The 22142-nt window shown below is 52.1% G+C and overlaps 1 protein-coding gene across 10 annotated transcripts in view; it reads right to left on the reverse strand.

The window, feature by feature from the left end:
- Nucleotides 1-2232: 2232 nt before the first annotated feature.
- Nucleotides 2233-22142, reverse strand: part of FGFR1 (fibroblast growth factor receptor 1) — a 62242-nt gene continuing 42332 nt past the window's right edge. For 2 of the 10 annotated variants that reach the window (XM_010385272.2, XM_030937447.1), the window contains 15 exons: nucleotides 19899-19982; nucleotides 19468-19640; nucleotides 17668-17791; nucleotides 15756-15946; nucleotides 13042-13186; nucleotides 10458-10660; nucleotides 8860-9005; nucleotides 8506-8627; nucleotides 7947-8057; nucleotides 6499-6689; nucleotides 5407-5529; nucleotides 5187-5257; nucleotides 4780-4917; nucleotides 4538-4643; nucleotides 3779-4424 (listed from right to left, as the gene is read on the reverse strand). In XM_010385272.2, the coding sequence (XP_010383574.1) occupies nucleotides 4248-4424; nucleotides 4538-4643; nucleotides 4780-4917; nucleotides 5187-5257; nucleotides 5407-5529; nucleotides 6499-6689; nucleotides 7947-8057; nucleotides 8506-8627; nucleotides 8860-9005; nucleotides 10458-10660; nucleotides 13042-13186; nucleotides 15756-15946; nucleotides 17668-17791; nucleotides 19468-19640; nucleotides 19899-19982 (2105 nt within the window). In that variant the 3' untranslated portion in view covers nucleotides 3779-4247. Of the gene's footprint in view, nucleotides 4425-4537; nucleotides 4644-4779; nucleotides 4918-5186; nucleotides 5258-5406; nucleotides 5530-6498; nucleotides 6690-7946; nucleotides 8058-8505; nucleotides 8628-8859; nucleotides 9006-10457; nucleotides 10661-13041; nucleotides 13187-15755; nucleotides 15947-17667; nucleotides 17792-19467; nucleotides 19641-19892; nucleotides 19983-21233; nucleotides 21501-22142 lie in introns of all 10 variants that reach the window. The other 8 variants (XM_010385269.2, XM_030937446.1, XM_010385267.2 and 5 more) reach the window with 7 other exon arrangements.

The following is a 22142-nucleotide window of genomic DNA, read 5'->3' on the forward strand; positions in this document are numbered from 1 at the left end:
TTAATTAGTCCACATTTCAGGTGTTAAATGTGGGAAAAGGATTAGCTAAACTTGCTCAATCCTGTTTTAGCTGAATGAGTCACAGGTACTGCTGGGCTGTCCTACAGTTCCTTCTGGCTTTCCCTCCAAGCAGGGTGGGAATGAGCAGTGACCCGGTCAAAAGACCCGGGCCACTTGATACACCTCTCCTCCCACTCTTCTGCTAGCAGCTCAGAGAAGTCAAGGATGTGTCGTTGTTCTCATCACTTAGGGTGCTTGGCTGTTGGGTTCAATGATCCTTACATCTAATCCCAGTTAGTGGTGTTCTGGTAAATCGTTAACCACCAACTCTTTGAGGGGGGAAAAGCCCTGATTTATAGCATCTGGTTATTCCAGTGATATAAATCCTCCCACCATGTTGATTTCAAGCCACTGCCATGGTACCACTGGACAGTGCAGAGCTGGGAGGAGACACGCAGTGTCCCGAGAGCCAGCACCACACACCACACTGGTGCTAGCCTCCCGGGGTAATGAGACAGTTACACCTCTAGTTAGCATGTTTATGAAACAGATCCCTTCTGTATGCGAAGACCTGCATGTGGGGCAGTTACGGTGGAAATGCTCCTGAATACTGCTGAGGGTCCACCTAGAGGGAACCCGCCCAGACCAAGTCTTAGCAGTTGGGTTCTTACTGACCACCCTCTTCTCTGACTCTCCTCAGCAGAGGGAATGGAAGGCTGTTCCGGCTGCTTCAGAGCTTTCTCCTTTCTGCTCCCTTCTCTATAGATGCAGATGCCTTGGCTCTACCTGCTGCTAATGATCTCATTGGGTATGACTTTAGACATTTTTATTTTTGAGACAGTCTCGCTGTCACCCAGGCTGGAGTGCAGTGGAGCGATCTTGGCTCACTGCAACGTCTGCCTCCTGGGTTCAAGCAATTCTCCTGCCTCAGTCTCTGGAGTAGCTGGGATTAAAGGCATGCACCACCACACCTGGCTAATTTTTGTATTTTTGCAGAGATGGGATTTCACCATGTTGGCCAGGCTGGTCTGGAACTCCTGACCTCAGGTGATCTGCCTGCCTCAGCCTCCCGAAGTGCTGGGATTACAGGCGTGAGCCACCGTGCCCAGCCACTTTAGGCATTCTCTAAAACCCAACTGCAGTGATGCTAGATGTGGCCTGTGTCTCACACAGAATTCTGCTACAATATAGAGAGGTGGTGGCCACTAACACTTATGGCCTTGCACCTGTGTCATGTCTAATTCTATACTTAAATCATTCCAAAACAAGCCGTATCAGTGCTGTCCAATTTTTCTGTAATGCCAAATCTAGGCTAAAGAGTTCCCACTCACCACCAACACATACTAGCAGGTAGTAGTTGGACCAATGTGACTTGAGAGCTGACTGGTGGTTCACCTAATGCCAACTGAAACTTCAGCTCGCTGGCTCCACCCAGTGGTAGCTAATAAGCACAGCAACCTCATTAACTGAGACAGATTTCCTCCCTCATCTGATGTTCAATCTTACTTACCTAAGATCAATACATTACATTAGCAGGGCCAAGGGACCGATGATCTTCAGCCTATGGCAATTAGAAAAGACGGAAAGGCAGTATTGATTAATGCTGTGGTGATCCCAGCCCTAATCTTTTAACCCTCAGGAAACCAGACAGACTCAGTGCCTTGATGGCACAACATCTTCATTAGATAAACTGGATTCCTTTCCTCAGGAGACCCAATCTGGTCCTCTACATAAAATGGCCATTTCATTTTCTCTCAGGTCAATTTCACTTCTCTTTTATGTGACAGCTAGTGCAGTCTTTGGGGAAATTCGTGGGTGCTTTGAGTAGTAACAGCAAGGACATCACTGCAATTATGATAGTGCCATATATTTTTCTAGCACCTCTCCCAAGGGCTTATGAAGCCTTTTAGAGTCTTCATCCCTTCCCACAACATTGCTTCAAGGTAGGGCCAAAGCAGAATATAACTGTTTCACAAGGAAAGACACTCCTGTGTGGTCTTAAAGCAAACGCTTTTAAGAGCTAAAAATTCATTTCCCAGCTCTGTTCACCAAATGATGCCTTCTTTAAACATAAATACAAATTGTAATGTTAGCAGGTGCATATTTACAGAGAGAAACAAAGATAATTTTACAATAGTGACCAATACTGTAGCTGCCCAAAAAAATCCTAGCTCAGAAATTTAAAGCAGCAATCCCATTTTCCCTACAGAAATGAAAACATATTGAACTTTCTTTTGTATTTAGCAGTAATCCAGCAAAATGTAAGCTTTAATATAGTGACTGAGGAGTGGTAGTTTGAGCCATGAGGTACTGGGGAGCCAGAATCCGCCTGGTGAGGACAGTGATGACCAGCAGGTGGCAGAAGTAAATTCCAAGCAGCCAAAAAAACAAAAGCATTCGGAGAATTTTCCCCCCTTCCTGAGGGGTAGGGTGGAGTTTGGACAGGAAGAACTGTAAGAAGCCAAGATCTGCGACAGTCCCAACAAATACAGTCTGGTCACAAGGATACAGGAAGGACGATCTGGGGAGGAATACCAACAAGAAACGAAGCCAGGGACCTGAATGCAGAACTAGCCTCAGGTGACATGTTCTCCTGCACTTACAAGCACCGGCAAAACCATGCCCACACAGATGGGGCAGACACATGTCTGGGTTTCAGTTTCTGCAGACCTTCATCATTTGCTTTCTTTTCTGTTTTCTCTGTCACCCAGGCTGGAGTGCAATGGCACAATCTCGGCTCACTGCAACCGCCGCCTCCCAGGTTCAAGGGATTCTCCTGCCTCAGCCTCCTGTGGAGCTGGGATTACAGGCACGTGGCATCATGCCTGGATAATTTTTATATTTTCAGTAGAGATGGGGTTTCACTAAGTTGGCCAGGCTGGTCTCGAACTCCTGACCTTAAGTGATCTGCCCACCTCGGCGTCCCAAAGTGCTGGGATTTCAGGCGTGAGCAACTGTGCCCTTGGCTTCCTCTTAATCACTTTAGCTCTACCTGGTGGCTACTCCTAGTTAGGTGCCCCCTCCCCAGCCCAACCCCACCGGTTTCCTTGGAGGAAACCATCCATGGTGGTTGGCTGCTGGGCCTTGACTCTCCGCCCAGCGCGTCTAGTGCATGGATGGGGTTCCTGCCCTCGACGCAGACATCTTCTTTTTCTGACTTTCCAAAAGTAGTGGAGAGGCAGGAGGTGCGTCGTGAGGTCTGGGTGCAGGACCTAGGAAGAAGAGGTTACAAGGAACCTGCGCCAGGAGCATGCAGTGCCCTCGGGACAGACCTAGACCCAGGGCCCGGGGGTGTCCCTTCTTTCCAGTGGACATTCCCACCCTTTTCACACAGCCCATAGAAAAATGAAGCAGCAGCAATTTTTATTGAGGGACCTAAACTGAAAATAGGTTTAGAACATAATTTAAAAAAATAAAACAGCAAAAGTAGCAAAAAATATATGACCTTTTTAAAAACATTTTCCTTTTTTTTCTTTTTTCTTTGTTTTTAATATATAGCAACTGATGCCTCCCAGCCACCAGGAGCATCTTACCCGATGGGTAAATCTCTGGTAACGACCCTTTTAAAAAGACATGTAAATATATACTCAGATTTATACACTTTGTGTTTTCTTCATAGCTATGTACAGAGCCCCCAGTTCGGGGCTGGGCCCCAGGGCCACAACACTGCCCGCAACCTGGCCTTTGCCTCACCATCCTCTGGTACCAGGCATTTGGTGAGCAAAGCAAACTAGTATCGGAATTAGTAAGCCACTGGCACCACCTATCTGGAGCAGAGGTCACCTTCAATCGAGGCTCGAAGCACTGACCTCCCTCCTGCTGTAGCCCTGAGGACAAGGCACCTGCCACCAGAGTGCAAGGGGCTTACGGGTGAAGGCGAAACAGACCAAACCGACATGAGAAAGCTCAGGAAGCTCTCACTTGCATGCCTGTTTATCGGCTCCCACTCCCCTTCCTCCAGGCAGTGCCTGGTGGCAGGGAGGGTCTTGGTCCAACATCTGGGAGGGGATGAAGTGGCCAGCAGCAAGGATCTGCCTCTTTGCACCTCTCACCAACAGGTGGAGAGGAGGCGGAGGAAGAGGTGAGCTGAGCGGGGTGAAGGCAGGCCACACAGGAAGGCCCTCGGTAGGCAGCCGGCTCCTGCCAGCAGGAAAGGGGACAGGGATGGACAGGCAGTGGGCCTGGCAGGGGCTGTGGGTGAGGGTTACAGCTGACGGTGGAGTCTGGGGAGGACGTGTGGGTGGCAGTCAGCGGCGTTTGAGTCCGCCATTGGCAAGCTGGGCTGGGTGTCGGGGCAGGCAGGGCTCCTCGGGCAGCGGCTCATGAGAGAAGACGGAATCCTCCCCTGAGGAGCATGTAGAGCTCCGGGTGTCGGGAAAGCTCGGGGAGTACTGGTCCAGGGGCATGGACAGGTCCAGGTACTCCTGTGATGGGCGAGAGGAAGCAGTGATGGGCCGGGCCCCTCCTCCCTACTCAGGGAGGTGCATGCACGCAGTGGGGACAGCCTGAGCTCTGGCTCTGGCATGGGCAGCCTTACCTGGTTGGAGGTCAAGGCCACGATGCGGTCCAGGTCTTCCACCAGCTGCTTGAAGGTGGGTCTCTGTGAGGGCACTGCATGCCAGCAGTCCCGCATCATCATGTACCTGCAGCAGGACCGTAAGGTCAGGGAGGAAGGGCCCCCTACTGGAGATGGACACCCTCTCGCCTAGCGCCCTGCCCCTCAAGCCCACTCTTGCCCCAGGGCCTGGCTCAGGGCCTCCGACATCTCCTCAGGCTTACAGCTCGTTGGTACAGTTACTGGGCTTGTCCATGCGGTGACCTTCCTTCAGCAGCTTGAAAAGCTCCTCCACAGGCACACCAGGGTATGGGGAGCCGCCCAGAGTGAAGATCTCCCACAGGAGCACCCCGAAAGACCACCTGCAAATAAGCGGAGAGCCACGGGGAGTTAGAGCTTCTCCGCCTCCCCTCCTCCAGCACAAATCTTCCACCCAGGGCAGTGCCAGGAGACAGAGTGGAGAACAGATCAGCCTTTCAACATCTGGAGCAGAGGAAATGACCACAGACGATGTTTTGTTTTCCTCTCTGGGGTGGAAGGAGGACTCCTCAGTCCAGGGAGAATGCAGGACTCTGCAGTGCTAGAAGCTTTCTATCCCACACCTCCCTGGCAATTGCTGTTACAAACTCACACGTCACTCTGGTGGGTGTAGATCCGGTCAAACAATGCCTCGGGCGCCATCCACTTCACAGGCAGTCGACCCTGAAAGCAGCACAGGGGAGGTTGGGTTGGCCCCAGGCAGGGCTGTGAGGGCACAGGTGGGAAGGGACTAGGGGGTGGGTTCTGAGCCCACCCCACTCCTAGCTTCTCAGATGAAACCACCAGCATGGGGCAGCCCTGTTGGCACTCACGTTGGTTGTCTTTTTATAGTAGTCGATGTGGTGAATGTCCCGTGCGAGGCCAAAGTCTGCTATCTTCATCACATTGTCCTCTGTCACCAGGACATTCCTGGCGGCCAGGTCTCGGTGTATGCACTGAGGACAGAGGAAGGGAGAGTGGGAAGCGGGGAGGTGAGGGAGCTGGAAGGCTCTGTGGGGGGGCTGCCACCCATGCAAACTGGCCGACTTGTGTCATAGGACTTCTGCCACACTGCTCCGCCCCCGAACCTCTGCTTTCCCTCCTCTAACGTTCTCTGCCAGCATCAGGCTTCTCATCACAGCAAGCGCTCCTCCCTTCCCTCGCCAAATGCTGGCCCCTTATGCCTCTGCTGGGTCTGCAGCGGTGCGTGCTCCTAGGTCCTGCCTCCCAGCACTGCAAGTCCACATGTGGCTGGGCTCAAACCAAGCCAGCCCTTATACACCAAACACTGCACTCAACACTCACAGACAGTTTCATTTTACCCTCATAACAATTCTACAACAGGTATTGTTATACTTTATTTTCTTTTGAGACAGGGCCTTGCTCTGTCGCCCAGGCTGGGGTGCAGTGGTGTGATCATGGCTCAGTGCAGCCTCAAACTCCTGGGCTCAAGCTAGCCTCCCATCTCAGCCTCCCAAGTAGCTTGGACTACCGGCACGCACTACCACACCCAGCTAATTTTTTTTTTTTTTTTTAAAGACAGGGTCTCACTATGTTGCCTAACCTGGTCTCAAACTCCTGAGCTCAAGCAATCCTCCCACCTTGGCCACTGCACCCAGCTGGTATTATTCTTATTTTGTATTTGAAGAATTTTAAGATGCTAAGTAGCTGCCTGAGGCTACGCAGAAAGTGGCAGTGCACATATCTGACCCTCTATCAGTCTGACCCCGAGGCTACCTGGCTACACTGGTTCTCCTGACTCTGCGGTTCCCGGGGAGCCTAAGACAACACACAGGGTACACACGGCCAGTGCTCAGTGCATCCACAATGCTACCAAAAGATGACAAGTCACAGGCTGGAGGACTGGGGGGGGGGGGCTCTGTTCCCACCCTGGCATTACCCAGGGGAGCCTTCAGGTTCCACACCTTCTTGGAGGCCAGATACTCCATGCCTCGGGCCACCTGATAGGCGCAGGACACCAGGTCCTTGGAGGAGAGCTGCTCCTCTGGGTTGTGGCTGGGGTTGTAGCAGTATTCCAGCCCCGGGGGCCTCCGGGCCTGCAGGTACTCCCGCAGGTTGCCCTTGGAGGCATACTCCACAATGACATACAAGGGACCTGTGGGCACAGGAGAAGAGGCCACAGGGCCAGCAGCAGGTGAGCAGGTTTGGCTTCACCTCAAAGAAACCCCATCCCCAGCAGCACACCCTGGCCAACCTCTCCTCTCCTGCCTCCTCTTAGGGGACCTGGGAAATCCATTCTACTACCCAAAGAAAATCAGAGAAATAATTACTCCCCGCGTAGTCTAGAAAATTCTCAAGCAACATTGGCATAAGAGCCCCAGTTTGTCTGTTTATTTATTCTGAGATGGAGTCTCGCTCTGTTGCCCAGGCTGGAGTGCAGTGGCGCAATTTTTAGCTCACTGCAACCTCCGCCTTCTGGATTCAAGCGATTCTCCTGCCTCAGCCTCCCAAGTAGCTGGGATTACAGGCGTGCACCACAACGCCTGGCTTTTTTTTTGTTTTTTGTTTTGGGATGGAGTTTTGCTCTTGTTGCCCAGACTGGAGTGCAATGGCGTCATCTCGGCTCACCACAACCTCCGCTCAAGGCAACCTCCGCCTCCCGATTCAAACAATTCTCCTGCCTCAGCCTCCCGAGTAGCTGGAATTACAGGCATGTGCCACCACGCCCAGCTACTTTTTGTATTTTCAGTAGAGACAGGGTTTCACCTGTTGGCCAGACTGGTCTCGAACTCCAGACCTCAAGTGATCCACCTGCCTCGGCCTCCCAAAGTGCTAGGATTACAGGTGTGAGCCACTGTGCCTGGCCTATTTATTTTATTTTTGAGACAGAGGGAGTGTCTCCCAAGCTGGAGTGCAATGGCGTGATCTCGGCTCACTGCAACCTCCACCTCCCGAGTTCAAGCAAGTTCTTGTGCCTCAGCCTCCCGAGTAGCTGGTATGATAGGCATGCACGACCAGGCCTGGCTAATTTTCATATTTTTAGGAGAGACGAGGTTTCACCATTTTGGCCAGACTGGTCTCGAACTCCTGATCTCAAGTGATCCACCTGCTTTGGCTTCCCAAAGTGCTGGGGTTACAGGTATGAGCCACTGCACCCAGCCTGAGCGCTCTTAGCCCATAATTACTCAGCTGCCTCTGTTAACACACCATGTGTGTGAATCTAGGTATCTGTATTCTTGAATGAACACCAATGAGTGGAGCCCAGACCCTGAAATAACACATTTTAACCTCTGCTAAAGTGGCCGCTCTTAACCCCCTTCCCTAACTGTGGCTGAGAGAGGCCTTGGGACTGATACTCCAGCTCAGATCTTCTCCCGGCTGGGCAGGGAAGGCCAGTCTGGCCGGTACCCACCGTCCTGCGTGCAGGCCCCCAGCAGGTTGATGATATTCTTATGCTTCCCGATCATCTTCATCATCTCCATTTCTGAGATCAGGTCTGACAAGTCTTTCTCTGTTGCGTCCGCTTTAAAGAACATGTTGAGACTCATTTACTTGGGAAGGGAGGGCAGAATAAAGGCTAAGGGAGTGGGGTATGTGTCGAGGGGCTGCTTTTCCCTGGGACTTGATTCTCTTCTCCCCACTTCCATCCAAACTTATTTTCTCTTCCGTCTAATGGGAGTCGTTGCAATAGGTGGTAGTGAGTGGGCAGGGATGTGGTGAGGAAAGCCTGCCAGCAATGGATCCAGGACAAACACCTGACCACAGCCCAGGCTGATACCAAGGAACAGAGTGAGGTCACAGAACAATCTCAGGGTGCAGAACACCCCCTCCACTCCCAGGTAACCCCAAGCAGGCAGGGGAGCAAGTGTGGGCAGCAAAGGCACCAGAGAAGCTGTTCTGCTGGGCCCGAGGCCTGCTGCTTGCTTGGAACGGGACAAGATTTTCTTTGCAAGGACAGAAGCATCACTTACACTTCAACATCTTCACAGCCACTTTGGTCACACGGTTGGGTTTGTCCTTGTCCAACCCGATGGCCTCTGCCAACACCACCTGCCCAAAGCAGCCCTCTCCCAGGGGTTTGCCTAAGACCAGTCTTTCAGGGAAAACAGAGAGTGGCATAAGTTGGGGCTGGTGAAGTTCAAACCTTGAGAGGCACCCCATCTCTGCCTCTCTGTATTTCACCCAACTGCAAGCAGAAAGTGGAAATGTTTCTGCAGGCATTTCATGAACCTTCACCACCCAGAAGGTGTTAGTATATGCACCTTCCACCACTAGAATAGCAAGCAAGGAATGCCTTCAAAAAGTTGGGAGTTAAAGTCTATTACCTGTCCCGAGGCAGCTCCCAGCGAGGGTCTTCAGGAAGCTCATACTCAGAAACCCCTGCTAGCATGGGAGTCCCACTGGAGGAGAGCCGTGATGGCCGAACCAGAAGAACCCCAGAGTTCATGGACGCACTGGAGTCAGCAGACACCTGCAAGGAAGAGTGGGGTCACCCTAGAGCAAGGAGCGGGGTCAGGGGTGACTCCTTCCAGTTCCTAGTCAGGGCTTCCCAACAATGGCAGAGACACGTGTCTATGTATCTGATGTTCCTTCCCCAACACAGAGTGTTTCAAAGACCATGGCAGGCCGGGAGGCCCAACTTCTAGGACTGACCTATTTCTGCCATGAGCTGGCCTTTCTAGACTTCACTCACCTTTAAATTAAGCAGACCAAATGCACCTCTTCCAGCTTGACATTTTATAACTGATCATCACAGTAACAACTCTATTCTCCTGACTCTTTGCAACTACTTTACCTTAGTTTATGGATTCCTAACTCCCAAAGCACCTTCCAGAATGAGCACAGGCTTCTGAGGAAACGGCCACTCTTGCACACACCCTCCCATGCGGAAGTGTGGGCATACAGGGGACAAGGGTATGGTATGGCTGATAATGGTTTGGCTGTGTCCCCACCTAAATCTCATCTTGATTTCCCACGTGTTATGGGAGGGACCTGGTAGGAGGTCACTGACTCATGGGGGCAGGTCTTCCCCGTGCTGTTCTTGTGATAGTGAATAAATCTCACGAGATCTGATTTTTTTTTTTTTTTTTTTTGATGGAGTCTCGCTCTGTCGCCCAGGCTGGAGTGCAGTGGTGCAATCTTGGCTCACCGCAAGCTCCGCTGCCGGGTTCATGCCATTCTCCTGTCTCAGCCTCCCGAGTACCTGGGACTACAGGCGCTCGCCACGACGCCCAGCTAATTTTTTTGTATTTTAAATAGAGATGGGGTTTCACCGTGTTAGCCAGGATGGTCTCAAACTCCTGACCTTGTGATCCACCCGCCTCAGTCTCCCAAAGTGCTGGGATTACAGGAGTCAGCCATCACACCCAGCCGATCTGATGGTTTTATAAAGGGGAGTTTCCCTATACAAGCTCTCTTCTCTTGTGTGCCACCATGTGAGATGTGCCTTTTGCCTTCTGCGATTGTGAGGCCTCCCTGGCCACGTGGAACTGTGAGTCCATTAAACCTCTTTCTTTTGTAAATTGCCCAGTCTTGGGTATGTCTTTATCAGCAGCATGAAAATGGACTAATACAGACAGTCCTCTTCTCTACCCTGCATCTCTGCACTTCTAAGCAGCCCTTGGGGACAGTTCAAATTCATGCTATCAGCTGCACATTCCGTCCAAATAGGACTTCCTCCCAATCCATGTCCCAGGAGTCGGGAGGACTTGCAGTGGGATATGGAGGGTGCAGGAAATTCACGGGCTACACTAGCTTGAAACAGACTCTGGAACACTTAGTTCATGACATTCCACTGTGCCTTGCCCAGAAGCGAAACACAAGGCCCAAAGTTGTATGTAGATTAGGGACAATGGAGAGGGCAGGGCATTAGAGGCCCAGAGAGAGAGGTGGTGCTGAGTGTGCAAATCCCCCATCTACTTTCTGTTACCTGTCTGCGCAGAGGGATGCTCTTGGCCAGCTTGTGCACAGCCATCTGGCTGTGGAAGTCGCTCTTCTTGGTGCCACTCTTCATCTTGTAGACGATGACCGACCCTACCATGCAGGAGATGAGGAAGGCCCCTGTGCAATAGATGATGATCTCCAGGTACAGGGGCGAGGTCATCACCGCCGGCCTCTCTTCCAGAGCTGAGTCAGTGCGAAGAGGGTGTTAGCAGGCTCGGAGGGCCCCGTGCATGCAAGGTCCTGCTCCATTAGAAAAGCAACACCTATCTCCTGTGTCCTGGGAACTTTTAGGGAGGAGAACCACCACGGCAGGTTCTAGCTAGGACCGGGATTGTGGCACTAGGAGGATCAGACAACCCCCTGATCTTGGAGGCTGCCTTCAATGGACTCGAGCCATGGAAGAGGGATGGCCTAGAACCATCATGCTACATCCTCATTAACTCCTGAGCCTCCTTGCTCAACTGGATTGGAGAGGTACAGGCACCCAGGGACCCTGTAAGGGCCAACTGAGAAGTCACTTCTTTGTGCCTTTCTTGGTCTCCTTTGGGAGCCATGGCCCTTGTCTGCAAAGCCTCAGCACTGTGTGCGTGCACTTAACATGCACGAACAGAGGTGTTTCTGAGTCCTCTGTCCCTAAGAAGCCACAGGGTCCCTGAAGGCAGGGTTGGTGCCTCGTTTATTTCTGCAGGCTACAGTACCTGGTGATGGTGGCACTCACAGAATGAGGACAGAGGACAGGAGGGGAACCAGCCTGTGTCCTGCTCAATGTCCCACTTTGGGTCTGTGTCATCTCTGTTGGGGCACACAGGTAAATATTTACTCCTAGCCAAACCACAGGCAAAGCTGACTCAATTTTCAAAAATAAGCTTTTCTGGTAGTTCTTACGAATTCTACTCATAGGTCCCAACTCCTAAAACTTTTTTTTTTTTTTTTTTTTTTTGAGGCGGAGTCTCGCTCTGTCGCCCGGACTGGAGTGCAGTGGCCAGATCTCAGCTCACTGCAAGCTCCGCCTCCCGGGTTTACGCCATTCTCCTGCCTCAGCCTCCCGAGTAGCTGGGACTACAGGCGCCCGCCACCTCGCCCGGCTAGTTTTTGTATTTTTAGTAGAGACGGGGTTTCACCGTGTTAGCCAGGATGGTCTCGATCTCCTGACCTCGTGATCCGCCCGTCTCGGCCTCCCAAAGTGCTGGGATTACAGGCTTGAGCCACCGCGCCCGGCCTAACTCCTAAAACTTAAGGAAATGTGGTGGCAGGGGGCGGGGTTGCATTTTGTTATTCTCTTCTCCCACCTTCCAATTAGGATTCACACACTACCCCCCCCCACCCCCCGCCATTGCCACAGCAGCTAAGCCAGTTCGGTCCACCTTTCCCTTCAGCACGGAAGGCTGGGAGGCTTTCATTCCAGCACGTGCAGCACTGGTTTCACGGAACACGCTTTGCCCCATGGGTGTGGACACCCTCCTCCTTCCACAGGCCTCCTCCCAATCTTCCCCTTTAAAACCCACCAGCCAGCCATGGAGGTGGTACCCTTGGGAACCCTCCCAGAGAGGCATGAGGCACGACCCCAGACTGAGCCCAGAGGAGAATGTCCCAAGGTCTGACAAGGAAACAGCAGAGCTGATAATAGGGAGAAGTGTTGCTGTTTTTTCTTTCCCGGATGTTGAGGAACGAAGACAATTGATTGGGAGCACATGGGGAGCACGGACAGGACCAAGACAGGGAGGACGATAAAAACAGAACGCTTTTCTGCCTCCAGTAGGGGCATCCGGAGACCCTGACAGGCAAGCAGGGCAGAGTGGGAAAGGAGGGGAGAGAGGAGAGGGCAGTGCCAGCAGGAACAGCCAGACCCTCATGCAGGACATTCCGAGAGACAGCAGCAAGCCCTGGCCCCGCGGTCACCAGCCACCACCCTGAGCAGACTGCAGGCTCCTTCCTCCCCGGCTCAACACACAGACCTCTCCTCTTGGGAGAGGAGAGACGGCAGCGGCCAAAGAGGATACATGGGCATCATGAAGCCTGCTACGGCTGCCTGAGACAGGCCTTTCTGAAGGCAGCTCAGTTCACCTGTCCAGGCTGACCTCTTCCTCCAAAGGCAAGAGGATGGTAGTACAGAAGGGTGGACTGCTCTTTGCAAGCAGCAAGCCCCACCCCTGGGCTGAGCACCTGAGAAACGAGAAGAGGCGTAGGGCCCTATCTGAGACTTTTCGGACACTCAGTACCCAGCGGAGTGGGGAGGCTGCTGGACCCAAGGACGGAAGGAGCCTGCCCTGGAGGAGTCCGGCTGCAGGGTAAACCCAGATTCCGGGCATGCATTGCAATGGCCAGGGGGAGAGCAGAGGCAGGTGTATGGGTGGGAGGCCTCCGTGCGCCTGCAAAACTAGGGAAGCTCTTCTCTCAGCCGAGAGGATTCAGCTCTCAAAGGTGGGGCAGGATGTGGCACCAGGCAGGCAGGAGCCCATTCTTCCAGCTCTCCTGCCTCTGTGTCTCCCCAAGCCCAGAAATGCATGCTCCCCCCGTGCCCGTGGCAAGGGCAGGACATCGAGAGGAGAAGTTACAGTGTGTACCTTCCAGAACGGTCAACCATGCAGAGTGATGGGAGAGTCCGATAGAGTTACCCGCCAAGCACGTATACTCCCCTGCGTCCTCAAAGGAGACATTTCTTAAGTGGAGCACCTCCATCTCTTTGTCGGTGGTATTAACTCCAGCAGTCTAGAAGAGACAATGGAAGCAAAATGGACAAGCATAGGACATGAGACCTCTAAGAGACGCAGAGCAAGGGAAGGAAACAGAGAGAAGGGGGACCAGAGGAAGAAATGCTCCCCCGCATCTTCTTTGCAACAAGGAACAAACGAAAACCACCAGGCAGCAAAACCTGTTAGAGGAAGAGGGTGAGACCCTTAGGGAGGAACTCCGGCAGACCTGAGAAGATGATGGCTGGTTACGACCCTTCACCAGACGCTGGCAGCCACTGGCCCATCCGAGCATGCGGGCGGTGAGCGGCATGGAGAAATGGGGCCGGCGGGCAGGGGCTGTTTGGTTTCAGGTAAAGATAGCCAGAAGGTGAACACAGGAGGGATGGCGGGGGCTGCAGACACACATGCGCACACACACACACTCGCGTGCATGTGTGTATACACAGCCAGCAGATGCGAGTATGCAAGGGAACGCCTAACCCCTTCTCTCTTTTTTAAGAGATGGGATCACATTCTGTCAACCCAGGCTGGGGTGCAGTGGCATAAATGTAGCTCACTGCAGCCTCGACCTTCTGAGCTCAGGCAATCCTCCTGCCTCAGCCTTCAGTCTAGCTGGGACTACAGGTACACACTACCATACTTGACTAATTTATTTAATTTGTAGAGATGGGGTCTTGCTCTGTTGCCCAGGCTGGTCTCAAACTCCTGGCTTCAAGCAATCCTCCCACCTCAGCCTCCCAAAGTGCTAGGATTACAGGCATGAGCCACCATGCCTGGCCTATGGCCCCTTCTCTTAACCACCACTCACTCACACCTTCAGTCTGAAGTACCATTTGTAACACAGCAAGACCGTGTCCCCATGAGTCCTCGCATGGATTCCACACGCAGCCAAGGAACACACAGAAGGCAGAGAGGGAGCCTGCAGACACCAACACAATACCAAACCAAACCAGCCTCCCAGGCCGGGTATTTTTCCATGGCTCTGGGCACTAGAAATACAGTAGGGTGGCAGGGACAGTCCGGTACTGGCTTCTCCGCCTGCCCCAGCAGCTTGGGGCCTACATCAAATCCCCAGCACAGGATCCCATCCATCTCCCCATTACCTTTTGCCACAGGTCTGGTGACAGTGAGCCACGCAGACTGGTTAGCTTCACCAATATAATTGGAAACCTTACACATATACTCCCCGCTCTGGGCCTCTGTCACATTGAACAGGGTCAGCACCTCCGCATCCGAGCTATTAATCCCCGAATGCTGGAACAAACCAACGACACACCAGTCAGTTGGGCAAACGCTGAGACGTGGCCACACATGTTGCTCCCATGTAACTTTCAGGCAGGCCCAGGGAGCGAAGGGAGATGTTAAGTGAGATTTATTATCTTTCCCTTTTAGATTTTTCTTTTTTTTTTTTTTTTTTTAAGACAGAGTCTCACTCACTCTGTCACGCAGGCTGGAGTACAGTGGCATGATCTCAGCTCACTGCAACCTCCGCCTCCTGGGTTCAAGCAGTTATTTTGCCTCAGCCTCCTGAGTAGCTGGGACTACAGGTGCCAACCACTACGCAAGGCTAATTTTTGTATTTTTAGTAGAGATGGGGTTTCACCATGTTGGCCAGGCTGGTCTCAAACTCCTGACCTCAAGTGATCTAAAGTGCTGGGATTACAGGCGTGAGCCACTGCGCCCGGCCTTCTTTCCCTTTTAGAAGGACAGAACAAGTGGACTTCAAAAGTCCAAAACATTTGATTAAAAAAAAAAAAAAAAAAAAATCACTGCTTCAAATGGAATGTTCTATTTGTCTTTAACCCACTCCCTCCAGGACTAGAGCAGGGGTTGTGAGTGGGGACAGTGGCCAATGACCTACAGAGCAGTTTTAGCACCAGTAGCAAAGAGAAGAGAAGGGAGGGCCAGTATATCTCGGAGACAGCCAAGCCAGGGGAGGATGAGGTCTAACTCTGGGACAAAGAGGTAAACAACTTTCCCAGCTTCTGGTTCCTTCCTGTTGCGAGATCCACTGGAGATTTAGGCAATTACCTTCCCTGGATTAATGGAGCATTCAGGGACAATGAATGTCTGGGAGTGAGAGGAAAAAGGAAGAAAATGCCATTCATTACTCCTCATATGGCTTAGAATTTATAGGTGGCATTTGTTTTTCCAACTCTTCATAAAAGATGCTCTTATCATGCACCCCATTTGCCAGAAAGATTGTACGTAACTCAGGACGCAGGGCTAAGACTGGGAAATGCTTGTTGGAAAGGCTCTGGTTTCGGGCAATGAAAAGGCAGGGGTCCAAATGCCTTCCTCGCGTAGCTGACCCCAAAGCCCCAGTGACACTGCTCTCAAAAATTATTACAGACCAGCATCACCCATCCCTGCAGCCCTCTGTTCCCAGCTCACCTCCACTTTGTGACCTCTGTCACTAGTCCTGGGGGATGTGGCTAGATCCCTACCGAGATGGAGTGTGTGTGCCTGAAGGGTGAGGAATGATCCCATTCGGGGGCACTGAGCCTGCCCACAGGAACTTGAGCCCCCGAGACACTGATCTCCTTCCCAGTAGACTGGCCCACGAAGACTGGTGCCGTGATTACCTTCAAGATCTGGACATAAGGCAGGTTGTCTGGACCAATCTTGCTCCCGTTCACCTCGATGTGCTTTAGCCACTGAATATGCGGCTGTGGATCACTGTATACCTTACACATGAACTCCACGTTGCTACCCAGGGCCACTGTCTTGTTGGCGGGCAACCCTGCTTGCAGGATGGGCCGGTGAGGGGACCGCTCTGTGGAAGAGTGGAGAGGAGGCGCTTGTCATGAGGACCTTGCCAGGGCTAAAGAAGGGTGGGCTCACCTGCGTCCCACTTGGCTTTCCCAGTGATGGGTTGTAAACCTCCCAGCATTTCTGCTGAGCCCAGGCCTCTCAAAACAGAGCTGGGGAAAGGGACACCATCTCTTTAGGCCCTAAGCCATCAGGATCCTCCTTCCCAAGGCGGTCATATTTATAGTCACAGTAAATCGCTCATGCTTTAATGGAGAACCTTCTAACTCAGTTGCACCCCCAGACCTCAGCACAACCTGCTCCTCCTTAAGTAAAACCAGAGTCACTTAGACTCCTGCTGTTCAAAGTGTGGTCCACCAGCAGTGCTACCAGCATCCTTTAGGAGCTTGTTAGAAATGCGGGATCTCAGATCTTACCCCAACCTCTTGGATCAGAATCTCCTTTTTACTTTTTTTTTTTTTTTTTTGAGACGGAGTCTTGCTCTGTCGCCCAGGCTGGAGTGCAGTGGCTGGATCTCAACTCACTGCAAGCTCTGCCTCCCGGGTTCACGCCATTCTCCTGTCTCAGCCTCCTGAGTAGCTGGGACTACAGGCGCCCGCCACCACGCCCGGCTAGTTTTTTGTATTTTTTAGTAGAGACGGGTTTTCACTGTGTTAGCCAGGATGGTCTCGATCTCCTGACCTCAAGATCCACCCATCTCAGCCTCCCAAAGTGCTGGGATTACAGGCTTGAGCCACCGCGCCCGGCCTTCTTTTTACTTTTTTTAGAGGCAGGGTCTCACTTTGTCACCCATGCTGGAGCACAAGGGTGTCTTCATAGCTTCACTGCAGCTTGGAACTCCTGGCCTCAAGTGATCATCCCACCTCAGTAGCCTCAGTTACTCAGTTGGGACTACAAGTACATGCCACTGCACTAGGCTAATTGTTAAAGTTTTTTATAGAGACAGGATCTCACTGTGTTGCCCAGGCTGGTCTCAAACTCCTGGCCTCAAGCAATCCTCCTGCCTTGGCCTCCTAAAGTCATGGGATCACAGGCATGAGTAATCCCATTACGCCACCTGGAGCTCATAAGCCACTGCGCCTGGCCACAATCTCCTTTTTAGACCATATTATCACAAGAAGAACACTGACTGAGAGACTCTGTACCCAGTGATCTCTAGGGAGTGATTTTCAGAACTCCTAGAAGGAAAACGCTGTGGTAATTAGCTCCAAGAGGCTCAACATTCTTCCTAGAGTCTCCTGTGATGCCCTGAAGTTGGCACAGGTGTGCAGTTCTGCATTCGCAAGGTGTCTCACCTCTCTGAGCCTCAGTGCCTGTACTCCTGTGCAGAGCTAGACTAATACCACCTACCTTGCAGGTGTGCCACAAGCATTACAGAATAGGTATTTAAGGAGCCTGGCATATTGCTGGCATTAACCGACAGCTCCTGTTGCGCTACATTTAACACCTCTCCAACAGCATCTCCTTCAGGACAGACTCTGAAACCACCTTCCATGTCACAGTGACAACCAGCTTTGACACGTGTTACTGTCTGATCTTAACTCTATTTTACAGATAAGAAAAGTGAAACTCAAAAGGGAGAAGTACCTGCTCAAGGTGACAAAGCCAAGAAGTGCCAACCGCTATCCTGACTCTGCCCCTAAGAAACCTGGACACCCCGGCTGTGTTCTCCAAGCCCAGCTCTTCCCACTAAATGCATTCCTCCTGCCGCCTCTGTCCTCTTACCCACGACATCCAGCTGGTAGGTGTGGTTGATGCTGCCATACTCATTCTCCACAATGCAGGTGTAGTTGCCCTTGTCAGAAGGCACCACGGAGTCCATTATGATGCTCCAGGTGGCATAACGGACCTGAGGGGAAATGCCGAAGGGGTACTTTCAGGGTCTGAAGGAAAATGCAGGCAGAAGCCCCATGACAATGTTGGCACCCCGTGGCACCTGCCCTCCATATCAGAGTCTGGTGGCACAGGGCTCCAGGCTGCAGGGTTGGCTAGGACAAGGCGTGGATTGCCCCCCTACCAGCCCGTTCACACTCTGCAAGGTGGTAGATGGGGTGTAAAGACTCCGGAAGTCTCCACTGTGACGTTCAAGGTCATTTGTGATCTGGACAGATGTGCCTTCTGCAAACACTTCCAAATACACCAGGAATGTTCCCAACTGTGCACCTCTCCTATTATACTAAGAATCCAGCCCCTGCTGCCCTTGACAGCTCATTTCAAAAACCATCTCCTCCAGTCCAGTCTCTGGTCAGAACCGTGCTCACCCTTTCCCCTGCCTACCAGAGCACTGATCACAGTCTGCTTTTTACGGTAGCCGCTCATGGACATTTGACTCTGATGAGACTGGAAAATTTTTATGGGCAGGAACACTGTCTTGTAGCATTTAAAGCATGGTGTCTTACATGTAGTGAGTGCATGGTGAATTAATTTAAAATGTTTCTGGCTGGGTGCGGTGGTTCATGCCTGTAATCCTAGCACTTTGGGAGGCCCAAGTGGACAGATCACTTGAGGTCAGGAGTTCAAGACCAGCCTGACCAACATGGGGAAACCCCATCTCTACTAAAAATACAAAAATCAGCCTGGCATGGTGGCCTGCACATATAATCCCAGGTACTCGGGAGGCTAAGGCAGGAGAATGGCATCAACCCGGGAGGCATAGCTTGCAGTGAGCCAAGATGGCATCATTGCATTCCAGCCTGGGCAACAGAGCAAGACTCTGTCTATAAATAAATAAATAAATAAATAATGCTTACACCCTTTAAGTTGGTAATTTCACTGTAACAATCTGTCCTAAGGAAGCACACTTAAAAACGCTGACAGAGATTCACTGCAACATTATTCATTATGGTGAAAAACCAGAAAATACCTAATATCACAAAATAGTTCATTAAATTATGGGACTTTTTTCTTGTTGTTTTTTGGAGACAGAGTCTTGCTCTATCACCCAGGCTGGAGTGAAGTGACATGATCTCAGCTCACTGCAACCTCTGCCTCCCGGGTTCAAGCAATTCTCCTGCCTCAGCCTCCCGAGTACCTGGAATTACAGAAGCCTGCCACCACGCATGGCTAATTTTTTGTATTTTTAGTAGAGAGGTTTCACCATGTTGCCCAGGCTGGTCTCAAACTCCTGAGTTCAAGCAATCTGCCCGCCTCGGCCTCCCAGAGTGACAGGATTACAGGTGTGAGCCACTGTGCCCAGCCAAATTATGGGATTTAAAAATAATGGAATCTTACATGTTTCAAACACTTATGCTTGAAATATATCATGAAAACACTCACGTTAACAAACGACAAGGCAAGGAAATTATTATATATGACGTGATCAACTATGTAAAAACCATATTACACAGAAAGAAGACTGAAGAAATTTTTAAACTTTATTTGAATTTTTTTGCATTTAAAAATTTTAATACATAACCTGTATAGGTAGAAAGTATTACTTAAAACAATGAAAAGCATGTAATCAGGACTTCCTAGCTCGGCCTCCCCTGTTCCCGTTACTCGACTTCCGCATGCACACACACGTACCTTGTAGCCTCCAATCCTGTGGTCAGGTTTGAATTCTTTGCCATTTTTCAACCAGCGCAGTGTGGGGTTTGGGGTCCCACTGGAAGGGCATTTGAACTTCACTGTCTTGGCAGCTGGCACCGCATGCAATTTCTTTTCCATCTTTTCTGGGGATGTCCAATATGGAGCTACGGCTGCCCAGGGAAAGCCGAGAGAGACAGGCAGGGTGGGGAGGAGCAGCTGGTCAGGCTCAGGAGGCAGGGCCCAGGCCAGGACCTGGGGGTGCCCTGCCCATCTGCCCAACACCTGTGAGCAGTGCCTGGCACTTAGCAGAACAGGCACCGTGACCCCATGTGCCCTCTCTTCCTCCCCTTTCAGCCTTCCCCTCCCCTCTTAAATCCAACTCCCAGACCCAAAGGGCAGTAAGATAGGAAACAGTGTCTCACGCATACGGTTTGGTTTGGTGTTATCTGTCTCTTTCTCCTCTGAAGAGGAGTCATCATCATCATCATCATCCTCTGAGGAGGGGAGAGCATCTATGGGAAGAAGAAGGGGCACTGAGGTTCCTCCTAGGGACCCCTAGATTTCACCAAGGCTAGTGCAGTTCCAGATGAACACAAACACCCTCCCCATGGGGATACCAGTCCCACTTCTCCCTTAGTGACGATCTCTTGGTGGGATGGAAACCATTTAAGAACAGTTCCTGTGTGTGTTTCCTTCCTTCCCCAAAGCACTGCTCCCACTGCCTGGAAGCCTTCACACTGGGTGGTTCCATCAGGGTCAGCTGTTCCTCTTTAACTTAATTCTGTCCTACATTCAAAGGCTCTCTCTCAACTTGTGGTACCACCTGGGTGTGCTGGTGCCAGGCAGCTACGTGTATTCTTCTTTGGACAGCTGACTACAGGGAAACCCAGGCAGGTCTAGACACATTGTGGCTAGACGCTATTTCCAAAAGATGGGCTAAACACTCCACAGTCAGAATTTTTCTAGCATGTGTCCACTAAGGTTTGGGGGCTGCCCTCCCTAACCAGAGCAGATAGGGCACCCAATATCCCGGCAGCTGCCAACACCTCTCCCCAGTAAGTATTCGTTTCTTGTAAGAACAGGCTTGATACACATGTTATCTCACCCATCAGGGTTCATGCCAGATCTTTCTCCAGTCCTTCCTATCACCTTTGGGGATCTGGTGCCAAGTCCGCACCCTGAGGTGCAAAAATGGCATAAAGAAAATTTCAGCAACACTTCCTCAACTCCTAGTTTTGTGAAAGTCACATTCTAATAGTGGCAGGTTCCCAAGTTCACAGAGCTCCAGGGCTCCCTGGCTGCCCTCGCACAGCTCCCTTGCAGTGCACCTGGGTTCCTCTCCAGCAGAGCAGGGATCCCACCACCTGTTCGGGGGCTCTAATCACTAAGCCGAGTACCAAGTCCAAATGGCAAGGGAGTGATGGGGTGGAAGCTGGCCGAGCACCACTTAGCCTCCTGGAGATCTGGGCAAGCTGTGGTGGAAAAAAATCACAGGGTCTTAACATCCCAATAGCCCTGGCAATCACCTCCGAGGTGTGTCCTGGAAGCCCCAGATCTCCGGCCCTGGGGCCCACCCCACCTGGTCACCCCTCTGAGAGCCAAGCCACGCGGCAGGCAGGGAGCAATGTTAGTGGGCAGCAGTTTCTGAAGCAGAGTGGGGGCAGACCATGGAGGGGGAGGAGGTTCACCTTCCCCTGATACTGGCAGAGAGGGGTGGAGGGGGTGGGTCTAGGGAGGGGCGAGGGCAGGGCTTGGCTACCAACCTGAAACATTGACGGAGAAGTAGGTGGTGTCGCTGCCCGAGGGGCTGCTGGTTACGCAAGCATAGAGGCCGGAGTCCGCGGGCACGGAGTCCTGCACCTCCACCTCCTCCCCTGTGATGCGGGTGCGGTTGCTTTCTGCCAGCTGCACCCCGTCCCGCAGCCAGTTGATGCTCTGCACATCGTCCCGCAGCCGACAGCGAAGCTGCAGCAGGTCACCGGGGTGGACCAGGAAGGCCTCCACTTCCACAGGGGCTCCCCAGGGCTGGGCTGCAGCCACCACGGGGCCGGGAAGGGAGGCCAAGGGGCGAGAGAGGAAGACAGGGAGAGGGGAGGAGGGGAGAGACAAAGGGAATTACGCTGGCCACACGGAGCCGTACCGTCCCGGGCATCACTTACTGGAGGCTACTGAGCCGGGGCAGTGGGAGTTGGAGCATGGGTCAGTGGGGAAACAGCTGGCTGCCTGGGAACCCCCATCTCTTTTCCACCCCACTCCTCCAAAAGTCAAAGGAAGAAAGAGGCAAAGTTAGGAAGCAGCTGTAGCAGCATTAAGCAGATCACATTTCATTTCCCTCCATCCTAAGGGGAAAGGTCGGCCCTCCCCAGGACTTCTTTGTGTCCGGAGTTGACCCTTCCCCAGACACTCAGTTATTTGCCAAGATCCCCACTTGCCAGAGGAACACCCCATTTCTTTTGGGATAGCTCAGCCTCACCCTTCCCTAGCAACAGCTGAACAAACCCCGCCCTTCAAAACCCCAGCAGCCCCTGCCCAAGTCGAGAGAAGGCAATTTGTCACCCCGGGGCTGACCAGGATGTGTGTGATTCAGCGAGGGTGGGGGTCTTACCCCCGACACGTCAGATGCACATATTGGGGGGGGCAGCCCAAAGAGAGGTCAGCTCAGGGAACCTCTT

Source organism: Rhinopithecus roxellana, chromosome 9 (genome assembly GCF_007565055.1).
Source record: "Rhinopithecus roxellana isolate Shanxi Qingling chromosome 9, ASM756505v1, whole genome shotgun sequence".
Classification (NCBI taxonomy): domain Eukaryota; kingdom Metazoa; phylum Chordata; class Mammalia; order Primates; family Cercopithecidae; genus Rhinopithecus; species Rhinopithecus roxellana.